Source organism: Cygnus atratus, chromosome 10 (genome assembly GCF_013377495.2).
Source record: "Cygnus atratus isolate AKBS03 ecotype Queensland, Australia chromosome 10, CAtr_DNAZoo_HiC_assembly, whole genome shotgun sequence".
NCBI lineage: Eukaryota > Metazoa > Chordata > Aves > Anseriformes > Anatidae > Cygnus > Cygnus atratus.
Window position 1 is genome coordinate 9850244 of NC_066371.1, and position 19312 is coordinate 9869555.

General features: G+C 46.8%; 1 protein-coding gene across 4 annotated transcripts in view; it reads right to left on the reverse strand.

The window, feature by feature from the left end:
- Window positions 1–1294: 1294 nt before the first annotated feature.
- The window catches only part of SETD5 (SET domain containing 5), a 64948-nt gene continuing 46930 nt past the window's right edge, over window positions 1295–19312 (reverse strand). For 3 of the 4 annotated variants that reach the window (XM_035546633.2, XM_035546634.2, XM_050712668.1), the window contains 8 exons: window positions 17912–18041; window positions 16461–16714; window positions 13925–13981; window positions 11944–12411; window positions 10103–10389; window positions 6987–7120; window positions 3748–3821; window positions 1295–3565 (listed from right to left, as the gene is read on the reverse strand). In XM_035546633.2, the coding sequence (XP_035402526.1) occupies window positions 2966–3565; window positions 3748–3821; window positions 6987–7120; window positions 10103–10389; window positions 11944–12411; window positions 13925–13981; window positions 16461–16714; window positions 17912–18041 (2004 nt within the window). In that variant the 3' untranslated portion in view covers window positions 1295–2965. Of the gene's footprint in view, window positions 3566–3747; window positions 3822–6986; window positions 7121–8278; window positions 8380–10102; window positions 10390–11943; window positions 12412–13924; window positions 13982–16460; window positions 16715–17911; window positions 18042–19312 lie in introns of those variants that run through there. The other variant, XR_007708661.1, reaches the window with a different exon arrangement.

The window sequence follows — 19312 nt, forward strand, 5'->3', positions numbered from 1 at the left end:
AGGTACGGGAGAGGGGCTGCGGAGCCGGGGCGAGGGGCGCAGCCGCGCGGTGGGAACGCTGCCGGGACAAGGCGATGAAGGGCTGTGTGGGAACCGCCACCCGGCGCGCCCGGGGCTGGCGGAGCCGGTAAGTCGTGCCCTGAGACCCTGCGGGGTGGCGGCGAGGGAACAGAGCCGGAGCCGTGCTGAGACCCCGAGCGGGAGCCCAGGACCCCCCGGGATGTCGCAGGCGCTGGCGCTCCCCCCACAAGCAGCCGCTGCCTGCCACCACCCCGTGGCCCTCGGCGGATCGGGAGCGCTGTCGCTGGCTGAATTGGAAAACAAACCAAGAAAAATCAGTGGAGAAAGGAATACAGTAGCTGTAATATATCTGTATTTTAGTACAAAGTTTGATACAGTGTTTCACAAAACCTTATTGAAAAATATAATTCAAACCAGATGAGCTCTGAGCCCTGTGGTGTGGTGTGGAGCGGGACGGGTGCTGGCTGTCGGCCCCAGGTGGGGAGCACGGGACCGAGCATCCTCCATGCAGGGGGCAGCGGCCGGTGCAGGTCCCCTGGGACAGCTCTGTCCCCGATGGGAGTGGGAGGTCAGGGTCCTGCGCGTGGGTCTGCCCAGCCTCCAGCTGGGTCGGGGAGTTTGCTGCTACCTGGGGAACGTGCAGAGATGGAGCCAGGCTCTTCTCAGGGACGCGTCACAGCAGACGTTCCCGGGAGGTGGCAGGGGGAACCGCGTCACTGCGAGGGTGGTCAGACATGGGAAGCGCTGGGCACCTCAGGCACCCCAGCCTGAGGATCAGCTCTATGCCAGACCCAGCTCAGGCTTCCTAAGGAAAAGGCAAGCAGAGTTAAAACTAAAATCCCTGCGCATCAGCACACCAGGAAACCACACACGTGCCGGTAAAAAACACCACCACCACATCCCCAAAACAGGTTTCAAAGCAGGCAAAATGCAGGACACAGCCCCTACCCCTGGCCTCCTCCCCAAAGGAGCCTGAGAGAGAAGAGGAAAAGAGCAGCAGCACAGACGCTGTCTCTCACCGCCAGGAGCTCTGGTGATTTCCCTTTTCTCAGGATCTGCTGCTCGCGCTGCAGCACCTGACTTCAGCTGAAACGCTGGCAGAAGGGAGAGCGTAAGGTAGATTTGGAAGCAGGAGGTGCCAGATCCATGCGTCTGCCCCTGCAGTGCTTCATTTACCCTGCACGGGCAGGGAAGAGACCAACGCGCCCACCCCACCCCACGACCCAGGCAACAGCGTTCAAGGCCGTAAGAAGGGAGGTGATTTCCAAAATACTGGTTTTCAAGTTAAGTATTTTTATTATCAAAATTATTACATCTCTTGTGAAAGTTCAAATGTTACAGCATGGTGTAAAAACTCCACTAGAGTAAGAAGCTACAGCCCCCACCTTTCCAAGAGCTTTCCAGGGTCCCTCTCTCCTGCCCCCCGCTGCGTCCGGAGGTGCTGGCGCCTCTGCGCAGGGCCCCCCTGGCCCCCTCCTGCCACCCGGCAGGGCAGAGCCCGCCTGCCCCATGCTGCTCATAGCATGAAAGGGGAGGCTGCACACCCAGGGCTAAGCTGAGCGAAGTTTACACCTATTTTATACAGTATACAGACACCCAACCGTGGGGTGACAAGTTCCATCCCAACACGCTCACAGCCAGACAGTGTGAGAAAGTTAACTCTTTGATTCAATATTTTAAAAGTCTCCCCTAGGTTGAACAAACACCTGATTTCAATTGTGAATTAGAGAAACCTGTAACAGTCCTAAAAAAAAGGAAGAAGACTGTGCATCTGAAAAGACAGGGGAGACAGACTCACAGCATTATGTTATCCAAGAGAAAGGAGAAGTTCCACTGCAGCACCAGGGATGACACCTGTCGTATATTAGCTAACCTACTATGGTTATAACTGAATATAAAATTAGATAAATAAAAACACGCCCGATATTACAGTAAACAAGTGAGAAAGAAGCTGGCAATCTTATGGAATTGAACAGACAGCGCACTGTGTTTGGGCTGGCTCTGCCGCCACGCTCAGCGGGAAGGAAATCCCACGCGCGCCTGGCTCGGCACGGAGCAGGGTCCCCCAGCCCCGCCACAACCCAGACCCACCCCTGCCACCTTCCTGCAGCCCCTCCGGACAGCCGCTCGCTCCTCAGCCAGCCTCGGGCACGCCGCAGCATCGCCGTGCTTACCGGGGCATGCGGGCAGAGCCCTGGGCGCGGTGGCGTGCGGCAGCACCCCCGGCACCGCTCCCGTTCACACACCCGTGACCGGCGCGCTGACGGCGCCCTGCCGGAGCAGCACGCGACGGTGCACCCCAGATCCTCTGCAGCGACAGGCACACGCACTCCAACCCCCCCCGTGCTTGTTCACATTTGCGGAGACGCCGTTGTCCTGGAAAACGCTCCGGCCGTGGCAGTCGTCACCCAGGCCCAAGGGCAGCGGCGTGCGCTCATCTGCTTGTGACTGGAATGATCGTAACGGGTTAAAGCCCTCCCCAGAACGCACCGAGAACCTGACCTACAAAGAGAGCTTTGGGATTGGAGTTAAACTTCCCCAATGTTTTCTTTAAACCGCTTTTGTATAAAAAAGATGTCCGTACTGCATGAGTGACTATGGCCATGGGCACGGACAAGAGACAGAGGCTGCACCACAGTCATTGCACTTGAACCATTTTCTTTTTTTTTTTTTTTTTCATTTTTTTTCTCCTCTCTTCTCTTCAATGTACCCACGCATTAGGGAACAGCTTTGCTACAGTCCCTGTCTCAGAGAAATTTGCTTTCTCCTACGAGACCAGAGGCCAATACTGCTCACAAATCTCACCCGTGCGTTTCAGACCTCAGCCTCTGACCCCTGGCAGCCCAGCATCAGGTGCAAGCTCCCAACACCGGCCCAGGAGCCACTTCCAGCGGTGACTGGAAGGAGCTATGGGCAGTTTTGTCCTCCTGGAGTCCAGGCAGCCCTAGGAAAGTCCTGTTTGAGTCTTTACTCCAGAACCTTGAAGCTGCTGAAGTCTGTACTGATGGACACTGCTTCCCCCTCGGTGCGGGTAGTGTTGTGCATTGGAAATCACTCCCCCCCGGGAACCCTGGTAGAGAACAGACTGCCCCGAATTCGGTAGACTGATAGTCCGCAAGTCTGACTGTAGTGACCGAGCACTTTGGGGAACGGAGGTGGAGCCCGACGCTCCTGTGCAGGGCTGGGAGCCAGGCTCGGAGGAAAGAGAGTCCACAGCCGTCGGCTGTGCTGGGCTGGCAGCAGCAGGGCAGCTCTTCTTCAGGAGGCTGCCGCTGGCACTGCCAGAGTGCTGCTGGCTGCTGTAATACACCGAGTTCCCCGCAAACAGGGCAGAGGAGTCTGTGGAGACCGAGTGGGCAGGGCTGGAGTACGAGGAAGAGGAGAGGGACGTTTCTGAGGAACCGTGAGAGAGGCTGTGTCCTGTCCTCTGTGCTGCTGCTCGGTAGCTGTAGCCAGGAGAAGGAGTAAGGTGTCCTCTGTACGGGGAGGAACTCTGCTGGAGAAGGGTCTGCGATTCGGCCTGGGGGCTGTCAGACTGCAGGAGCTGGCAACGTAGCGGGGGGAAAAAGACACGTCAAGAATACCATCTTCTGCACCTCCTACCTCATTGTGCTCCTGTTGCTTAGCGTAGCAGGACTGGGAATAATTTCCAGCTAAACCCAGTTTCCCCCCCAGTGCTGTTTGAAGCTTTATTTCAGAACGGGCAGGTAACAGATGACAATTTACCTGGTAGCTGTATCGCGAAGGACTGTAAACTGCTGGTCCTTTGTGGGCTTCTGGAGTGTCTCCTTCTGCTGTGTCTGCAATGTACAGCACAGTCAAGATGTTAAACTTCATCCCCTGGACTGAGGTCACAGCAGTTCCCTCTCAAGTGACATCTGCACACCGCAGCTGTCTTGTTCTGCCTCCAGCTACAGCCGAGACAGGAGTGGCTTCTCCAGTCAGCAGCCTTCTGGAAGCTGAAGGACCCCAACAGAAGGCAACTGGAAAACCTTCACATGCATACAGCAGCCCTGCACGTTAGGAACTGCTGCTTCCCTTACACCAAGTCTCCCTGGTTTAGCAGAAACCTCACTCGCTTTGGACCAGCCTATCTGAAGAGCAGCCCCTGGTGACTGCGTACAGACTGCTTGGGAATACAGACAGCCTGGGGCTTTCCAGAGGGATACGAGAGGCAGAAGACAGTTTCTAAGGACTCAGCAATTCTCTACTCAGCTTTGGTCAGAGGAATCCCAACTGGCTACCAGTTACAGCTGGGGAATTAAAACTGATTCTTAGATGGGTTGTCAGTAGGATCCTGCTGCAGGCTGTCCTCAAAGGCCACTGGAGTCCCATGCTGCCAAGGCTGACGGCACCCCCACTGCCATTTTGGGGATTTTGCTTTACAACTCAGTTGAGCTGCTACAAAATGACTTACTCTTAGACCTCAGGAATGCCTGTTTCAGAAAAAGACCGGATGGTATAAAAAGCTATGACTTGTGAGGGGCAACAGCAGCACAGTACACGCTGATGCACCTTAGCTACATGAAAGAGAAAAAAGAGTAAGCTTTTTTTAGTGGAACAAGCCTTCCCATCACCCCAATCTCACAGGATAGGCAGGTGTGTTTTTTTCCCCACCAAATAATTGAACCTGTACTGAGGGAGACAAGAAGTACTTACTCCAAGTGACCCAGTCACTCTGCCCTGTGTGTTTTTCTGTTACTGCTACTGTAACCACACGGTTCAGCATGTGAGCATGCTCTCTTTAGGAGGGAGGGAAACTGGTGGGACTGGGAGATTTCACATCAGATTTATGATGTTGCCGTCTGATGAGACAGAGTTGTTTATTTGCAGCATCTCAGGGATTCTCAGCAGCAGTGTTTGAAATGTCTTGGTGAGATAGCACTGGTATTAGTATCAAATTTACATGACAGATGTCTCGGTCCTGATACAGGACACGCTGCCTTGGTCTGCTCTGTACTTCTGCCAGACATGCCTGGCTTTGTACCAGATGCACCAGCATGAGCAGCAGTGTCAGCAGCGCCCGTGGCTTTGCTGTGGTTGTCCTCTCTGTGCTGCATCACAGTCGCTGGCTTAACTAAACAGGAATCTGGATGGAGTTGTCTTGTCTGCTACTGAGGCTCAGACATCTTCTTCCTCAGGGCACAGGACCTGCACGGAGACCGGTACACGAAGCTTCCAGCATGTGTCCTGTGCCACCTTCCATTCTCTGAAACTACATCCAATGCACCAAGGAGCTGTGGTGTGGCATTCTGAGTACTGCAGTGCAGAAAGGCAAAGCTTGCAGTTTAGGGCATGTTTTGGTAAGCAGTCATGCACAGAAGAGACTAACTGCTCAACCCAGGAGATCAGAAGTTGAGTATGAGAAGCAGAAGAAACCTAAAGATTTCTGGAATAAACTGTTTCTTAAAAGGCCAGGCACATCAACAGTGCTGCAGACATTACTGGCAGTGTCTATTCACAGAAAAATCTTTGAAAATTTAAAGCCCATCTAAAGATTCTGAATTACAAAGTGTGAATAAACTATAACCTTCCTGAATTTGCTTTATGTAAATCTTAAGAAGACGAAGCCAACGTTTCCCTCTCTCATATCTTAATACCTACACAAGGGAGGACAAAGCAGAAGTGAGAATTGCTTCTTTTCTTCCCAGTACTGGCCTGTGCCAACCTAAGCCATTTATGACACGACAGCTTTAACCTACAGCAGCTGCGATTCTCTGAAGTGTGGCATGCACAAAAACTCAGTTTCATTCCCATGTGCTCCATAAGGAAATCACCAGAAATCACCCAGATTTTTTTCTCTCAGTATTTTACTATCCATTACAGCATCAAGCAAACGTGTATCTTCACAACTCCTACAGGTGATACCAGGAGTGGCAGGGACTCAGTCACTCGTTTTGTTTCACTAAGCAGCAGTCCAGCAACCGGGGGAGGGAAGAATGCTCACAGAATCTAAACAAGCTATTGAAGAAATTGCCACAGTATGCAAAAGAAGAAAAAATATTTTGCTGCACTAGGATGAAAGAGACAAAAGTTTCCATCAGTCAGGGCATTGAGTTTCGACTATCTGGAGTGGAATCAGTTTTATGTAACCAGGAGGAAGAATGGATCCACGTAGGTTAAAGTCAAACTCTAACTCGTGTGAGACCGAAGAACAAGATCCCTGCAGATTACAGTGTGCAGGCCTGCTGGAACAGTCTGGATTTTGCCTGCCCTTCATCCCTTGCAAAGTAAATGAAAGAAAAATAACTCCATATCACAGCTAAGAAATGAGGCAAGAAGTGACCTGTCCATCTTAGAGAAGTCACAGCTGATCTTTACACCACAGGTGGATAAAGGAGTGGTGTAAGTTCAGCTCAAGTCACAAGCACTCACTGACCCTGCATGCTACTCAGTGAGGACAATCCATTATTCAGAGAAGGAACATCAACAAGAACTGAGTTCATCTCAGTAAGTAGGTCTCTTTCACAGAACTGACAAATACCATAACTCAAGAAATCAAGCAACTTCAAACAGAGATGAGGTAAGGCTTGGAAGCTACGTCAGTTCTTCGCAGTGCCTAAAGCCTACGCCTGCATTTTAGCGAGTAACACATTTATCTGGATGTTCAGCCAACTAGAATTATTAAACGACAGCACCTTCATCCCCAGCACACAGAAGCAATTGAGGCAATGCTTGGTTAACCCGTCTATCCGAGGGCAGAGTTCTCATCCCTGCCAGAGCCAAAACACAGGTGATCTCGAATCCAAACTCTGGATAGGCCCAGAAGTCTTCCAGTTCTAACGGGAGAGGGATAAAGGCTCAGGCAATATTACCTGAATACCAATAAAGTAGGGTTTGCAGAAGGCTTTTATAAGGCATTGATGATGATAGAGATGAAGGTACAACTAAGTTCATAGGCAAGTTTGCAAAGCTATTTAAGCCCATCACTGACCACCAAGTTTTTAGAAACGTCATCTTCCTACCTGCATCTCTCTCAATGACACTGTCACAGGTGGGTGAGGATTCTGTTCTCTGGGACACCTTCGCACCACTCCGCAGCACCTTCTCAAGTATGCCTCGGCCCTCTCGAAGCCTCTCCACTGACGTTGGGACCATCCTGCAACAAAAACCCAGGAACAGCTGAGGACTGCTGTTACGCAGCTGAGAGCAACGTGACCAACGCACAAGGGGGCTGTGGCGTCCTTGGTATAATTACAAGATGGGTTTGTCTTTGAAGTCTCAAAGGTTTCTGCTTAAATTCACTGGTATGAAGTTATTGCAAATGCAAACCCCTGCCACAGAACAGAGGGATCAGAGAACACCAGCTCTCTAGACAGATGAGGAATAAAATTCTGCACTACTTTTCCATCATAAATAACCTCCTGTGGGATTTTAGACTGTCCGTCACTGGCGACCATGAGAGCACTGCCCTGAGAAAAACAAGATCTTTTGGCAGAAAGATGCTATAAACATTCAGCTCAGTAGATCACCTGATTACGGGACACTTTCCCCCAGAAAGTCGTTTCAAGATTCAACAGCATTTGGAAAATCCTGTTACTGGCTTAAAATCAGATGCAGTTATTTTGCACAGACTATTTGCATTCAAACTAAAGAGAAGCAAAACCAGTACCCTGTGGTAATACGCTGTCAAGATAGTACAGTCATGTAATGCAACGTTCCTGGAGCAGAGCTGGCGTGGCCATTTTGCACATTAATGCTACTTTGTCCCATTTATTTTGTAATGTAAAAACTCTCAAGATCAGTGCTAGATCTTGTTCCATTATTTAAAACAAGCATCTACTCTGAGGTTGAAAAACAGAGGTGACGTGGCTTTACTAAAGCCAATCTGTAGAAGAAAAGGAGAGCCACCGACACACCCTAGACCCCTACCATGCACTGGACCATCCAAAGCTCTTTAGAAGTACGTGTTTTAACGTGGAAAACAGTAGCACTCTCATTAAGGATTCAGAATGTCTTACCCCACAAACCAAAAAAAGCGCGCCCTAAAAATGCCCAAATTTAAATATTCAAATAAAGCATTCAGCACACTGCATACCATGCAAATATGCAGCCTAACACTGTGTTAACTGACTTCTGTATTTGCTTTTCTTTTTAAAGATATTAAAAACTGTGCTTTACATTAGCCCTTTTTTTTCTTTTAATTTTTAAATAAACAGCCCAGACATTGAAGTTCACCCCTCACTGAAGCAGAAGGGAGAAGGGGCCACAGTTCACACCTCATGGAGGTGAATGGGGTGAGGGGGTGAATTCACACCTTCGTTGCTGCTATTGTTTTGCTGGAGACAGTTTTCTGCAAGGCTGGGTTTACTGGGCAGCAGCACATCTGTTTACATTGTGATGGCTGTATCTTGGCAACTGAAAGAGACAGAAACTTATTTTTTTTTAAATGAAAGCTATTGGCAAATATTGTAGAATTCAGCAAAAATCTGGACAACTGAAAATTAAGGCACGTAATTTTAGATCCCACCATTTTCTTCTGTCCCTAGTATTATATTACTGTGAATGTCTGAAAACGTATCAGAAACGTAAGCACTCAGAGTTAAAGATGAAGTTGGTTTTCAACTTTAACTCTGTAACATGCAGTTTCTAATACATATGTATAGATATTTTTTAAAGAGCAAGGGGGCTGAGAGGTTGTTAGCCTTGTCCATTAAAAGACAGAACAGGAATAAAAAAGGCAGCAAAAGCTGCTTAACCCTATCAGCATGGTTTCAACTTTTACATTGTGTCCTGTACCAATATCATCTTTAATCCCACACAACATTTACTGTTGAAACCATGTGATAAACTGAAGCCAGAGCATCTGCTGAGGAGCAGCAGATGAAGCTAACAATATAAAACATCACACTGGATCAAGTTTACCAGTCCCCTCACCCCCAAGTAGGGTTTTTCATTCAGTTAGGTTTTTCTTTCACCCTTTTTGCAGGCAAAAGTGGCACAGGAGGAGACGGGCAAGCGATAACAAGACTTGGACAAAACGGATTAAAACCCAATCACCAGCTGACTGCCTCAGCTGTGGCCAGGCTCAGCATCTGGCAGGTCAGCTGGCCGGCACTGCTGTCAGGAGGTACAAGACAAATGATTTCTTATAAATTTTCAACTTGAAGAGTGATGATATTTGCAGCGGGGGAGGATGGGAAAGGGAAGAAAGCACATCTTATTACTCTTATAAATTCACCCCAAAAATGTTTTCAGGCACTGTCAACATAAACTTCACACCCCTGGCATTGCTCAGCATCTCTTCCCTTGCCATTCACCTGCCATCGCATCAACAGTGACACAGCCGCACACGTGGAAGGTCAGCGTTACGAAGGGTATGCCTTTGTGCCTGTAGCCTCCACAAGCAGAACTTGAATACAAAAGGCAGCAAAGCCACCGTACTACACAGCTCCAGTCAGCAGAACGTCCTTACCCTCACTGGGTACAGACCACAACTCAGTACTCTGCATTTCAGGGCTGCAGTGCTTCATTTTGGGACCAGACATTACTATCAGGTTCGTTTTTGAAGACTAGCATTTCCCCTTATCAAACCTTCACGTGGTAACTCAGTGAAAGTGATTTTTCCATGCTTTTGGCAAGTCACGAACTTCAGGCTGGTAACTGCTTTTCACACCTATTTGTGCGAGGGACTGGAAAGCTGGGGTAGTTTCACTGTCCCTGCTTCTCATGTGCAAAGTTACGGAGGGCTCCTTCAGCTTTCCTACTCAGAAGTTAAACTTCGTATCATACACGTCTAAACAGTGGAAATTCAGCAACCGAACACCCTTTAAACTAGACGTGGATTAAATTCTCATTGCAGGAGAGAATTCAAAACTGTGTCCTTAAAAGGAAACCACTGGAGGAGAGACTTCATCTCTCTGGGAGATTTTTGATATCTAAACTAAGAACTAAAGGGCAGGCTGAGAAGATTGCAAGTATTCTCCGCAGCCGTTTAGCAATCACAAAAGAGAATAACGCCAAGACACCCAACAGAATCCATCCAGCTGCAATTATTGCAATGGAAACGCCCCCTCCCCCCCGAGAGTTTGGTTCATTTCTGCGGAGCAATCTCAGGCTTGCTCGGAGGGATAACACTCACCACCTACTGCTGATGTTCTCCTGGGATTTGCTGAGTGATGTTGAGGAACTAGCCCCCCTTGAGTCTGGTGGGCTGACGTCCTCTACATGAGGCAGGGAGGGATGAGAAGGGGAGAAGCCACTTTGTGGAGAGGACGGGGTTCGTACTACAGAGCCCGGCAGGCTGCTGACATCTGTGTCAGTCCCAGAGCTGCTGCTGCCCTGCCGGGTAGGAGTCCCTGTGCATCGCACTGATTCGCCTCCCTCCTTGGCTTCCTGTTTCCTCTTGCGGTATTCTAGTAGGGATACCTGAGGGAAAAACGCAGCGATGAGTCAGGGAAAGCAGGGGACTGGGTTAGGGGGAAGAACATGCCCACGCACCATTTTTAAAATCATTTCTCTGAGTTTGCAGGTAAAACCTTAAAAGGTACATTGGGATTATAAATCTTCCTCAGACTGCAGGCACTCAGAAGAAGAGCTAAGTGGTGCAAATCTGGACCACTCATCAACTGCCAGGCTTCCTCACATTTCCCTCTTTATGACCTCTTCAGCAGGAATATATGGCTAGTGTGCCCCTGAAATTTCCCACTACTACAGCATATGCTTGCACAGTCAAGCATCAAGCCTCTATACCTTCCTCCTCTCAACACCCTTCGGTTCACTCTCTCCATGGTTTGTGACACTATACAATGTAGATCAATATCTGTACATCTCAAAAACTGTCACAAAACAGATCTTCAGAGGGTCCTGTTCATCTCTGCCAGCACAGCCACACTAATCCTAAAACTTGGTAAAGCCTGGCACCGAATTTTAGCATGCTCAGACCAGGCTCATGCTATGGTGGTTCAGCAGCCAGAACTGCAGACTTCCAGCATTACAGCCTCAGTAAACCAGGTCTAGCAGAGGAATCTATTTTGTACAAGCCAGTCTCAGATTTGTCAAAGACAGAGACTAAAATGTCCCAAGTGGTGCTGTCTCATAACACAGAGATAGCGGGATCAAAAGTACACGAGTATTTCCAGCTGAACACTTACCTTTCGGCCTGCCTTCCCTTAGTGCTATCATGAGGCTCAGCCCCTCATGAAAGATTCACAGAAGGCAGCTCTGCTGAAGAATTTGATTTATCAGCTAGGATTCAGTATCTGTATTCAAGGTCTTATGAGGCTAAAATGCTGAACAGGCTATTTCCAAAGGTAACTTAACACACAAAGCTTTTAAGGTAAGTGTAACCAAAAAACTGCCACAAACAAAGCCTTCCATCCAGCTGGACACATACACAACTGATCCAGGTTACCACACTTGCCAGAAAAAGTACCTAAGCACAGGTAAGGCACTGATACACATCGACACAAGTGCATGTTTTTGTCCCATCAGCACCTGGTTTTATCACAGCAATGCCTGACTGTCAGTTCTAGTCCTGTGAGGGTCATCGGCCTACTACTAGCGACAAATACTTATTTACTTTCTATTAAACAACGTTCCATTTTCAAAGTGCTAAAATTTACCTAACAACATTCATCTACTTTTCTGAGAATGTTGCGATGTTTCCTTACTAATAAGTCTTTCCAGTAAACAGCTCACATTTTCTTTTGAAACATCGGGCCTCTGAGAAGAGCTATTTGCATTGTGATCTCCCCCTCCGTCCCCAGTTCTCACATCAAAATCTTGCCTAAGTGGTAGCTCCCTTTCTTTTAACAACTCTACATTGCTTTCATCTCGGCACTGAATGCCTAGATTACTCGCCAAGGCTGCATTTCAGTTACATTCCATTTTCTTTATTCTCCCTGCAAGTCTTTCCCATGGTGCAGACCGTTCCCGCTCAGGTTCCTGCAGCCTTAGGATTTCCTTCACAAGGATACTTGCCTTCTTCCTCTGGGGAGGATTCTGGGGAGCAGACCGGACGCCTTCACAAGCCCTCTCGCCACAGGGAGACATGGATCCATGCACCGTCTCTTTAAGCAGTCCTGACTCGTGTCTGCTGAAATATCCTTCAGCAGGAGAGCTGCAGCATCCCGCTTCTGAATTCATTGGCTTCCTGTCTCCCAAAGGAGCAGACCCCCGCAACAAACCATCCACACGTGGCATAGCGTTCAATGGGGAGAAGGCATACATTAAATTAAACTCTGTCCGAAAAGCCTGATCAGAGCTTCGTAGCAGCATCTGTGCTTCCCCGCTTTTCCCTGGGAAGTTCATCTCTGAAGTAGAGTTTACGGAGGGTTGTGGAGCCAGATCGGACGATCCGAAGCTGAGCAGCGATGGCCGTTCCGGGCAGGTGTTTGCACTGGAATCCAGGTACCCACCCTTCGAATCCACGTCAGATCGGAGGCAGAGCTAGAAAATCCAGGGAGGATATAGGATGGGGGTGGGAAGTCAGGAAAAGGGTCAGGCAAGGATGGGGAGAGAAATGTCAGAAAACATTCTGGACAACGCTAGCTCACTGTTTTCTAGTTCCTCTCTTATCACTCCTTTGGTCCTTTCCTGCACTGTTCTGTTCTTTATAGAAGGGAACAACTAGGACTAAGCAGTAATCCAGTTCAGCTGTCCAGTATAAGATGCTCTTTCCCCCTTTAGAGTTCTCATTGCAGCAGGAGAACAAGGCTCAGCACTATCCCCAGGCAGTCAATGAAGAAGAAAACAGCATCTTCAAGTGCCCCAAACGTCCCAAGTTGATGTTAACAGCTAGTGCTAGCTAGGTTCATTAAGGGGAGAAAGCAGCAGAGATTTGAACAGCTGTCCATTTGCTGTTTTATTAGCCAAGTTCGGGACTGTCCCAAGTCAACCACCACTGACTTTGTAATAACAGTATGATGCCCAGGACCTCCAACCCACTTGTTTTCACTTACTGTCAGTTTCAGCAATCTCTAACAATACTCCATTCGTTTAATTTATACTGCATTTGTACATTTTACATTCTCTGACAAAACCATAACGGCATCATCTTTGCACTGCCACAGTTTCTGGAACACTGGGCACTGATACAATGGTATACCCATTTTTCTACTGTAAGTGCCAAAAAACCTCCCGGGCAAAGGCATAATGCTCTCCTTCACCATGTTAATGTGTCAGGAACTCAGACAATGAGCAAAACTGACACAATTTCATCCTCTTTGCAGGACTTCAGTGCTTAGGGAAAAACACAGCAGCACCAGGCACCAGATATGCCCTACTGCAGCAGCTGAAACATTTTTCCTCTGCTGTATTACAGCTCCAAGTAATCTGCCACATTAGAGATGAATGCAGATCTTCTACTGCAAAACAGTCTCTGAGAAAGGTACTTCAGCTCATGTTTTACAACAGGCCAGCAGCTAAATAAAGTACTACTTTCTTGCATCTCTTCACCATTTTAAGACTGCAAGTGAACAGGACATAAATCAAGACTGAAAAGAGCAGGTCAGGTGCCCTGCTGTGCCCTTATAAGCTAGTCTAAATTACCAGTGAATGCTTTCCCATTTCTTTCCCAGTAGTCATTTTGCTGCTACTTAGTAAATACCACACAGCACTTGTCTGCTGGGCTGGGGCTGATGTTGATTGCTATTTCTCGGGCCTCCATACCCCTTGCCTTCACTTCAGGAGCTGAGGCATGTCAGGTCTGTACATTGCCTGCTTCCCATCAGTGTCAATAAATGTATAATAAATTCCAATCTTCAATTAATTTATTTTACTTTGCTCGCTATCTTGCGATAACCCTGAAAAACCTCTTCTGTCTTATCGTGAGGAATGCTCCACCCTCATTCCCACCAGCCTCTGCACTTCTTCTCCCTCCCCTCCCACTGCAGCCTCAAATACAACACACAAGCACACAGGCTCTCGGCCCCAAATGCAATTGAGACGGTGTGATACCTACCTCGGGTGACATGGATTCAGGTCTATGCGCAGGGGAACTCTCAGGGGAGGATACGTTCTAGAGGAGGGAAAAGCATCTTGTTATTCATCTAGTTAAAAAGTCAAGAAGCAAAGTAAGGTAAATTAAAAACGAGCATAGAGGTTAGCGATGGCTATTCTAAACAAAGACTATACCAGGAACTGGCCCAAACTTAGATGGCAACTCTGTGGGTTCAGTGGTTTCTAAAGCTTCCTGGAAGCACAAAGACAGGGCTAGGCTACAGCGTTTCATGCTGCAACTTAGTACCCACAACAGAGCACATAAATGTTAAGAAAAGAAGCCATCTCATTCTTTGTATCTCTGCTGCTGTCATACATAGAACTTGCACTGTGACATGCAGAAAAAGATATTTATGGTGTTTGGTCTGAGGACACAGAAGAGACAGAAAGCCTGGTTTTGCTCAAATAAAAGGCGACTAAGATCTCCTGAACACTACAGTTAACTTTCATGGACAATACACCAGTAGAAAGCAAAAAAAAATAGCTCCTTCAGTCTACTTGGGCTACCTCTCCAGCAAAGGTCAGGAGAATAGGTATGAAGGGACAGCTTAATTGTATGCCATAACACAGCATCTGAGCACTCATCAGTGGAAGACAGCTCATGCAAACGTGATGGCATTCTTAAGGCCTCCTTCCCAACCACTTTCCATTCTGTGTTACTGACCAGGCCTAAAATAAAATCAGAAAGGAAGGTTTCCTAGATGTATGTTGCTGTCAGAGAAATATGGAAGGAGTCATTGCCCTCTGCAAAGCAGGAACTCAGAAAACCAAGGCTGCTCAGAAACTTCTTAGCTCAAAAAGCTTCTGACAAACTCCAAAGAAAAAGTTCTACTCTGCTTCCTGTCTCCTACGAGTATTTTCTATCTAGAAAGTCTGAAAATTAAGTCTGAAAAAATTCAGTTTGCAAAAGTCTGATCAACTTCAGAAGCTTATGATACAAGTTCTTCAGAAAGAAGTCAGGAAATGAATCAAGAATGAAGTATCTTAAAAGACAGCTTTAAAAAATATATTCCTCAGCCAGCCAGTGGTGGATCATCTTCCACTCATTTGAGGAGGCTTGTGAACAAATAAAACAATCTCTCCCCCCCGGTGTTTTCCTCCCACAGTGCCACAGCTGTAGTGTATAAACCTTTATACCTAGTGAGATTGCACTCTCTCAAGTTAGAATCAATAACTAAATGGAACAGACATGGCATTAAAGCAGAGATGTGAGGAATGAGCTGCGTTTAGAGAAATACAACAGTTTGAACAAAGCTGCCTATGGTCTACCAAGCTGTTAGACACTTTTCCTAGAAAGAAGGGCAAAAAAGGTAAATGGGGCAAGCATACAGGTGTCAAGTGAAATACAGGCTTCCCACACAGCAACTAACACCTTAAGGTGGGGCAGGAAAACAGTGACTAAACTGTGGAGATACAAGGCAACACTGCTCTGAAATGCCAGCTCAACCACAGCAGAAGTAAGGATCGTTTTACAATCAAGCTCTGTGCCTCAAACAGCCTTTCATCTCTCTCCTCAATACTCCACAGTCTTCCCTGCTGACCTCCAAAGATCTGCCTGTCAGACAACTTTCAAAAAAGGGTTCTCAAAGAAAATAATCAAAAGCACACTAAGCTAAAAATACCACAAAGGACTGTTTGCTCTGTTGCAAAACAGAGGAGGGAATACAGCAAAACAGTCTCCAGTATGAAGCAGTCTGTCGCTGCACAAAATTACTTTTAATACTTTTCAGTGGCAGAATGTGAGCAACAGACCTGAAGAGTTCCATTTTTTAAATGAAAACAGGCATTACCAGAAACTGGAGGTACAAACAGTATGATCCCTATTCACATACAGAGATGCAACACAAAATGCAAGTGGAAGGTCCCAGGCTGAACAGATGTGGAAAACTCTCCCACAGAGTTTAGAGCAAAGAAACCCACCTAAACTTCTTTACTTCTGCAATTTTTTGCAAAAGGAAGCCGTCATGAAATCAAAGGCATAAGGTGCATCCTTGCTACACCATAAAGGGAAAGGAAAACCAAAGAACACAGTGGAAGCTGACAAAATATTTCTACCATACTTGGGATTGCTGGAAGAGGAGCTGAGGATGTCAGACAGCCTACGAGAACTGGAGCACTGTTACACTCTTCGGAACAGGCATGAAGGACTGGGAACCACATTGGCACAGAGAGCTGAAGTGAGGAAGAAGACTAAAGAACACTGAAGAGCCTACAAAATTTGGGAGCTGTAGAAATGAAGAAAATAATCAAACTAATGTTATTGATGAAGCGAGGGGAGGCTGGGCTGCAGCAAGGTTTGATATTTAATGGAGGAAGAGATTTGGTATGGCCAAAAGTGGAGTAGAGGAGAAAGGCAGCAGTGCTCTCGAGTCTGCAACTCTGCCGCTGCTCAGGAAAACAGCCACGTTCTCAGAAAGGAAGGTGTGCCTACTGCAATCTCTGGGGCATATGCTCCAGTTCTTCCCTTTTTGGCATCCCCAGTCTCCAGTCAGATTTACCTCAAACTGTAGTGGAGTATTGCAGCGACTAGCAGCCAGAGAAGGAATTGGTGAGAACATCATGCCATAACCATTGCGACTCTCCTCCTCTCCCGGCACAGACGAGCAGGGTGTAGCCAGCTGTGGGCTCACTGAGCCAGGAACTGAAGAGATGGGAGGTGGGGGGGTGACAGGAGACAGAGGCCTCAGCAACTTCTTAACATTCTGCTCCATCAAGTAGCGTGACTTCCATTTCTTCAGGGGACTCAACAGGTCTGAAAAGCAAATTGAACCGAGGATAAGGTTACACCGTTAACAACTGCAACTCATAAGCCATCTCCTCGTCACTATTACCATCCCAAATGGAGCCCACGAATCCACAACATGGCTATGAAAGATTTCTAAAAATGAAGCACCTCCAAGGTACTTCTATACCGGCCTTGAGACAGGTGTAGATACTGCTAACAGAACTATACGTAACCTGCAACATATAGTGAGGAAAGGAAATATTTCAACTAGTAGAAAGTAATCACAAGAGGGAGCTAGGGGGAAGGGAGCCAGGAAGGTATGTAGTACAGGGGAGTCAGAAGGAAATGTCACCCTATCACTGCTGTGAACAAACCACAGACAGCTGTGTTTATTACCTGAACCTAACTAGTTCCCTCTATACAACATCAATACAGCCCAAACACATTTCACTCCCGCAAAGGATTAATCCCTCTCCATCATGCCTATCTCTATTCAAAGTAAAGTAGTTTTGATGTCTGGTTAATAACAACAAAAAAATCTTCAGCAAATCCTGTAGTTCAGTTGTTTGCTTCTTCAGGTCTTGCTCACGGATGTGCATTTATTTGTTCTGGCACTCTGATCATTTCTTATTAATATAACTTCAATAACTGATTCTTTATTATCATCTGTAAATTGTTTAGCTCCCTGTCATTCTTGGAAAACTGATCCCTAGCTGGGCAGATCCTCAACCTCTTTCTCTGTAGAAAGATTCAGACAAAACAGTTAACCATTCTGCTCCTTTCCGCACAGATTTTAGCTTTTCCATCTTTGAAACTTACTCATTTTGCTATTACATATATACCCATGAGACTTTGCTATATCCTTCTACAGTCAGCAGATACTTAGTTGTCCATCTAACAGCATCCCGCTGAAAAGAGATGATATTGTACTTCCCCCGCCCCCACGGCACAAATGATCACACAGCACTGGGGTTAATGATGCAAGATAAAGCGACTGCCTTTTCATAGGAAAATACTGAGAAATTTAACACATGATGCACAAGCTAGAACGGGTCTGCAGAAATGTGAATGAATGGCAAAGTAACATTCTCACCTGCCAGAAAGATGTGCCATCAAGCAGCAGCACACATTAAGATGTCATCCTGTATAGCTGCCTTTGTTATTGAGCAGCTTCCCCAATTTCACACAAGCGCCCACGCTACCCTGATGGTGCTGAGTACTTACCTGTGTCATCTTTGCAGATGCTGGAAGAACTGTTGTTCTCGTTACTTTGGTATAGGCATTGGGTTCTGTTCTCTTGTGGAGCTGGTGAGGTCTGAGTCATCCCCTCTTCCAGGGCTTGTTTGATCCAGCGCTGAAACAGAACGAGACTACATAAACGTGCAACCCCTCCAGTACTTTCTGTGTAATCCTGCAGGATGCACTCCAACTCCCACGTTTCTGTGCAGCGTGGCAGACTGCTCAGAACACTGGTGTTACCTCCTTCACACTCACTCAAACAGGAACCTGTTAGCACACAGCTGTTAGCGCTGAATCTAACAGCTACTGTGACGGGTCTGACTATGTGCTCTTGATGAGATGTATTCTAGGCATCAGTCTTCAGCAATAATAAAAAGTTTAAAAGCAAATTATAAATAGATAAGAAAATCTGGCAGCTAAGAACTACCAAAAGAAAGCTTAATTAAAAGAAAAAAAGAGCTAAGTATGATGAACTATCTTAAAACCTCAATTTTCACAACGTTTTCTGCTCAGGAGCATGAACACACTGCCCCCATGCTTCACCAAGGCACATTAGAGCCTTACATAGTTTCTGCTCTAAAAATTCCAGCTGAGAAATGGCTGAGTTCAGTCACATAATTCTTCCAGGACTGTGCTTGCTGCCAGGCAGAGACAAAGAACAAAATATCTGATAAAATGCAAGTAGCAGCTTTCAGAGGGCTAAACCAAGAAGAGAATAATAAAAACAAACCTTTTCTTCAGCTACTAATAAAAGAGATAACCATCACACTGGTCTTTAGAACATGGATGATGAGGAATGTTTCACATCTCATGCAAGTGAACTTGAATTGAAATCTCAGCAAATCAGCTGCTACAGTGGGTGTGCAGCCCCCGTATCTTGATACAAACTGACTCCTGACAGCAGGCAGGAAACCTTTGCTTATTTTACTATCAAAAATAAATACCATAAAATAATGGAAAACACAAAGGTAATTCAGTAACATGACAACAAAACTGCTGAAAAATAAATACAGTAATTTACATTTGTGTAGTTTACCCAAGGGACTCACTTTACCAGTCTTTTTTTCTCCCAGAGAAGTTTGACTCCTTAAGCTATCATGGAAGTGTGTCAGAAACTCAGTGGCCAAAATCCTCAAAGTGAAAAAACTTTAACGCAAGGGTGAAGAGCAGGTGCCAGGATCTATTTTGATGGCCTTCACTACTGTACAGCAGACACTTTTTCTCTGTTCAAATATATCTCAATGGATTCCACTGTAGCCACTAGGAAGACTGCGGAGTGCCAGCCAGTCTGGAGCACTGCTACCTCAAGTGCAGCATCTGATCTGACAGCCAAGTCACTGTACAACGTGTGATGAACGTGAACAGGTTATACAGTTCAGTTTCCTT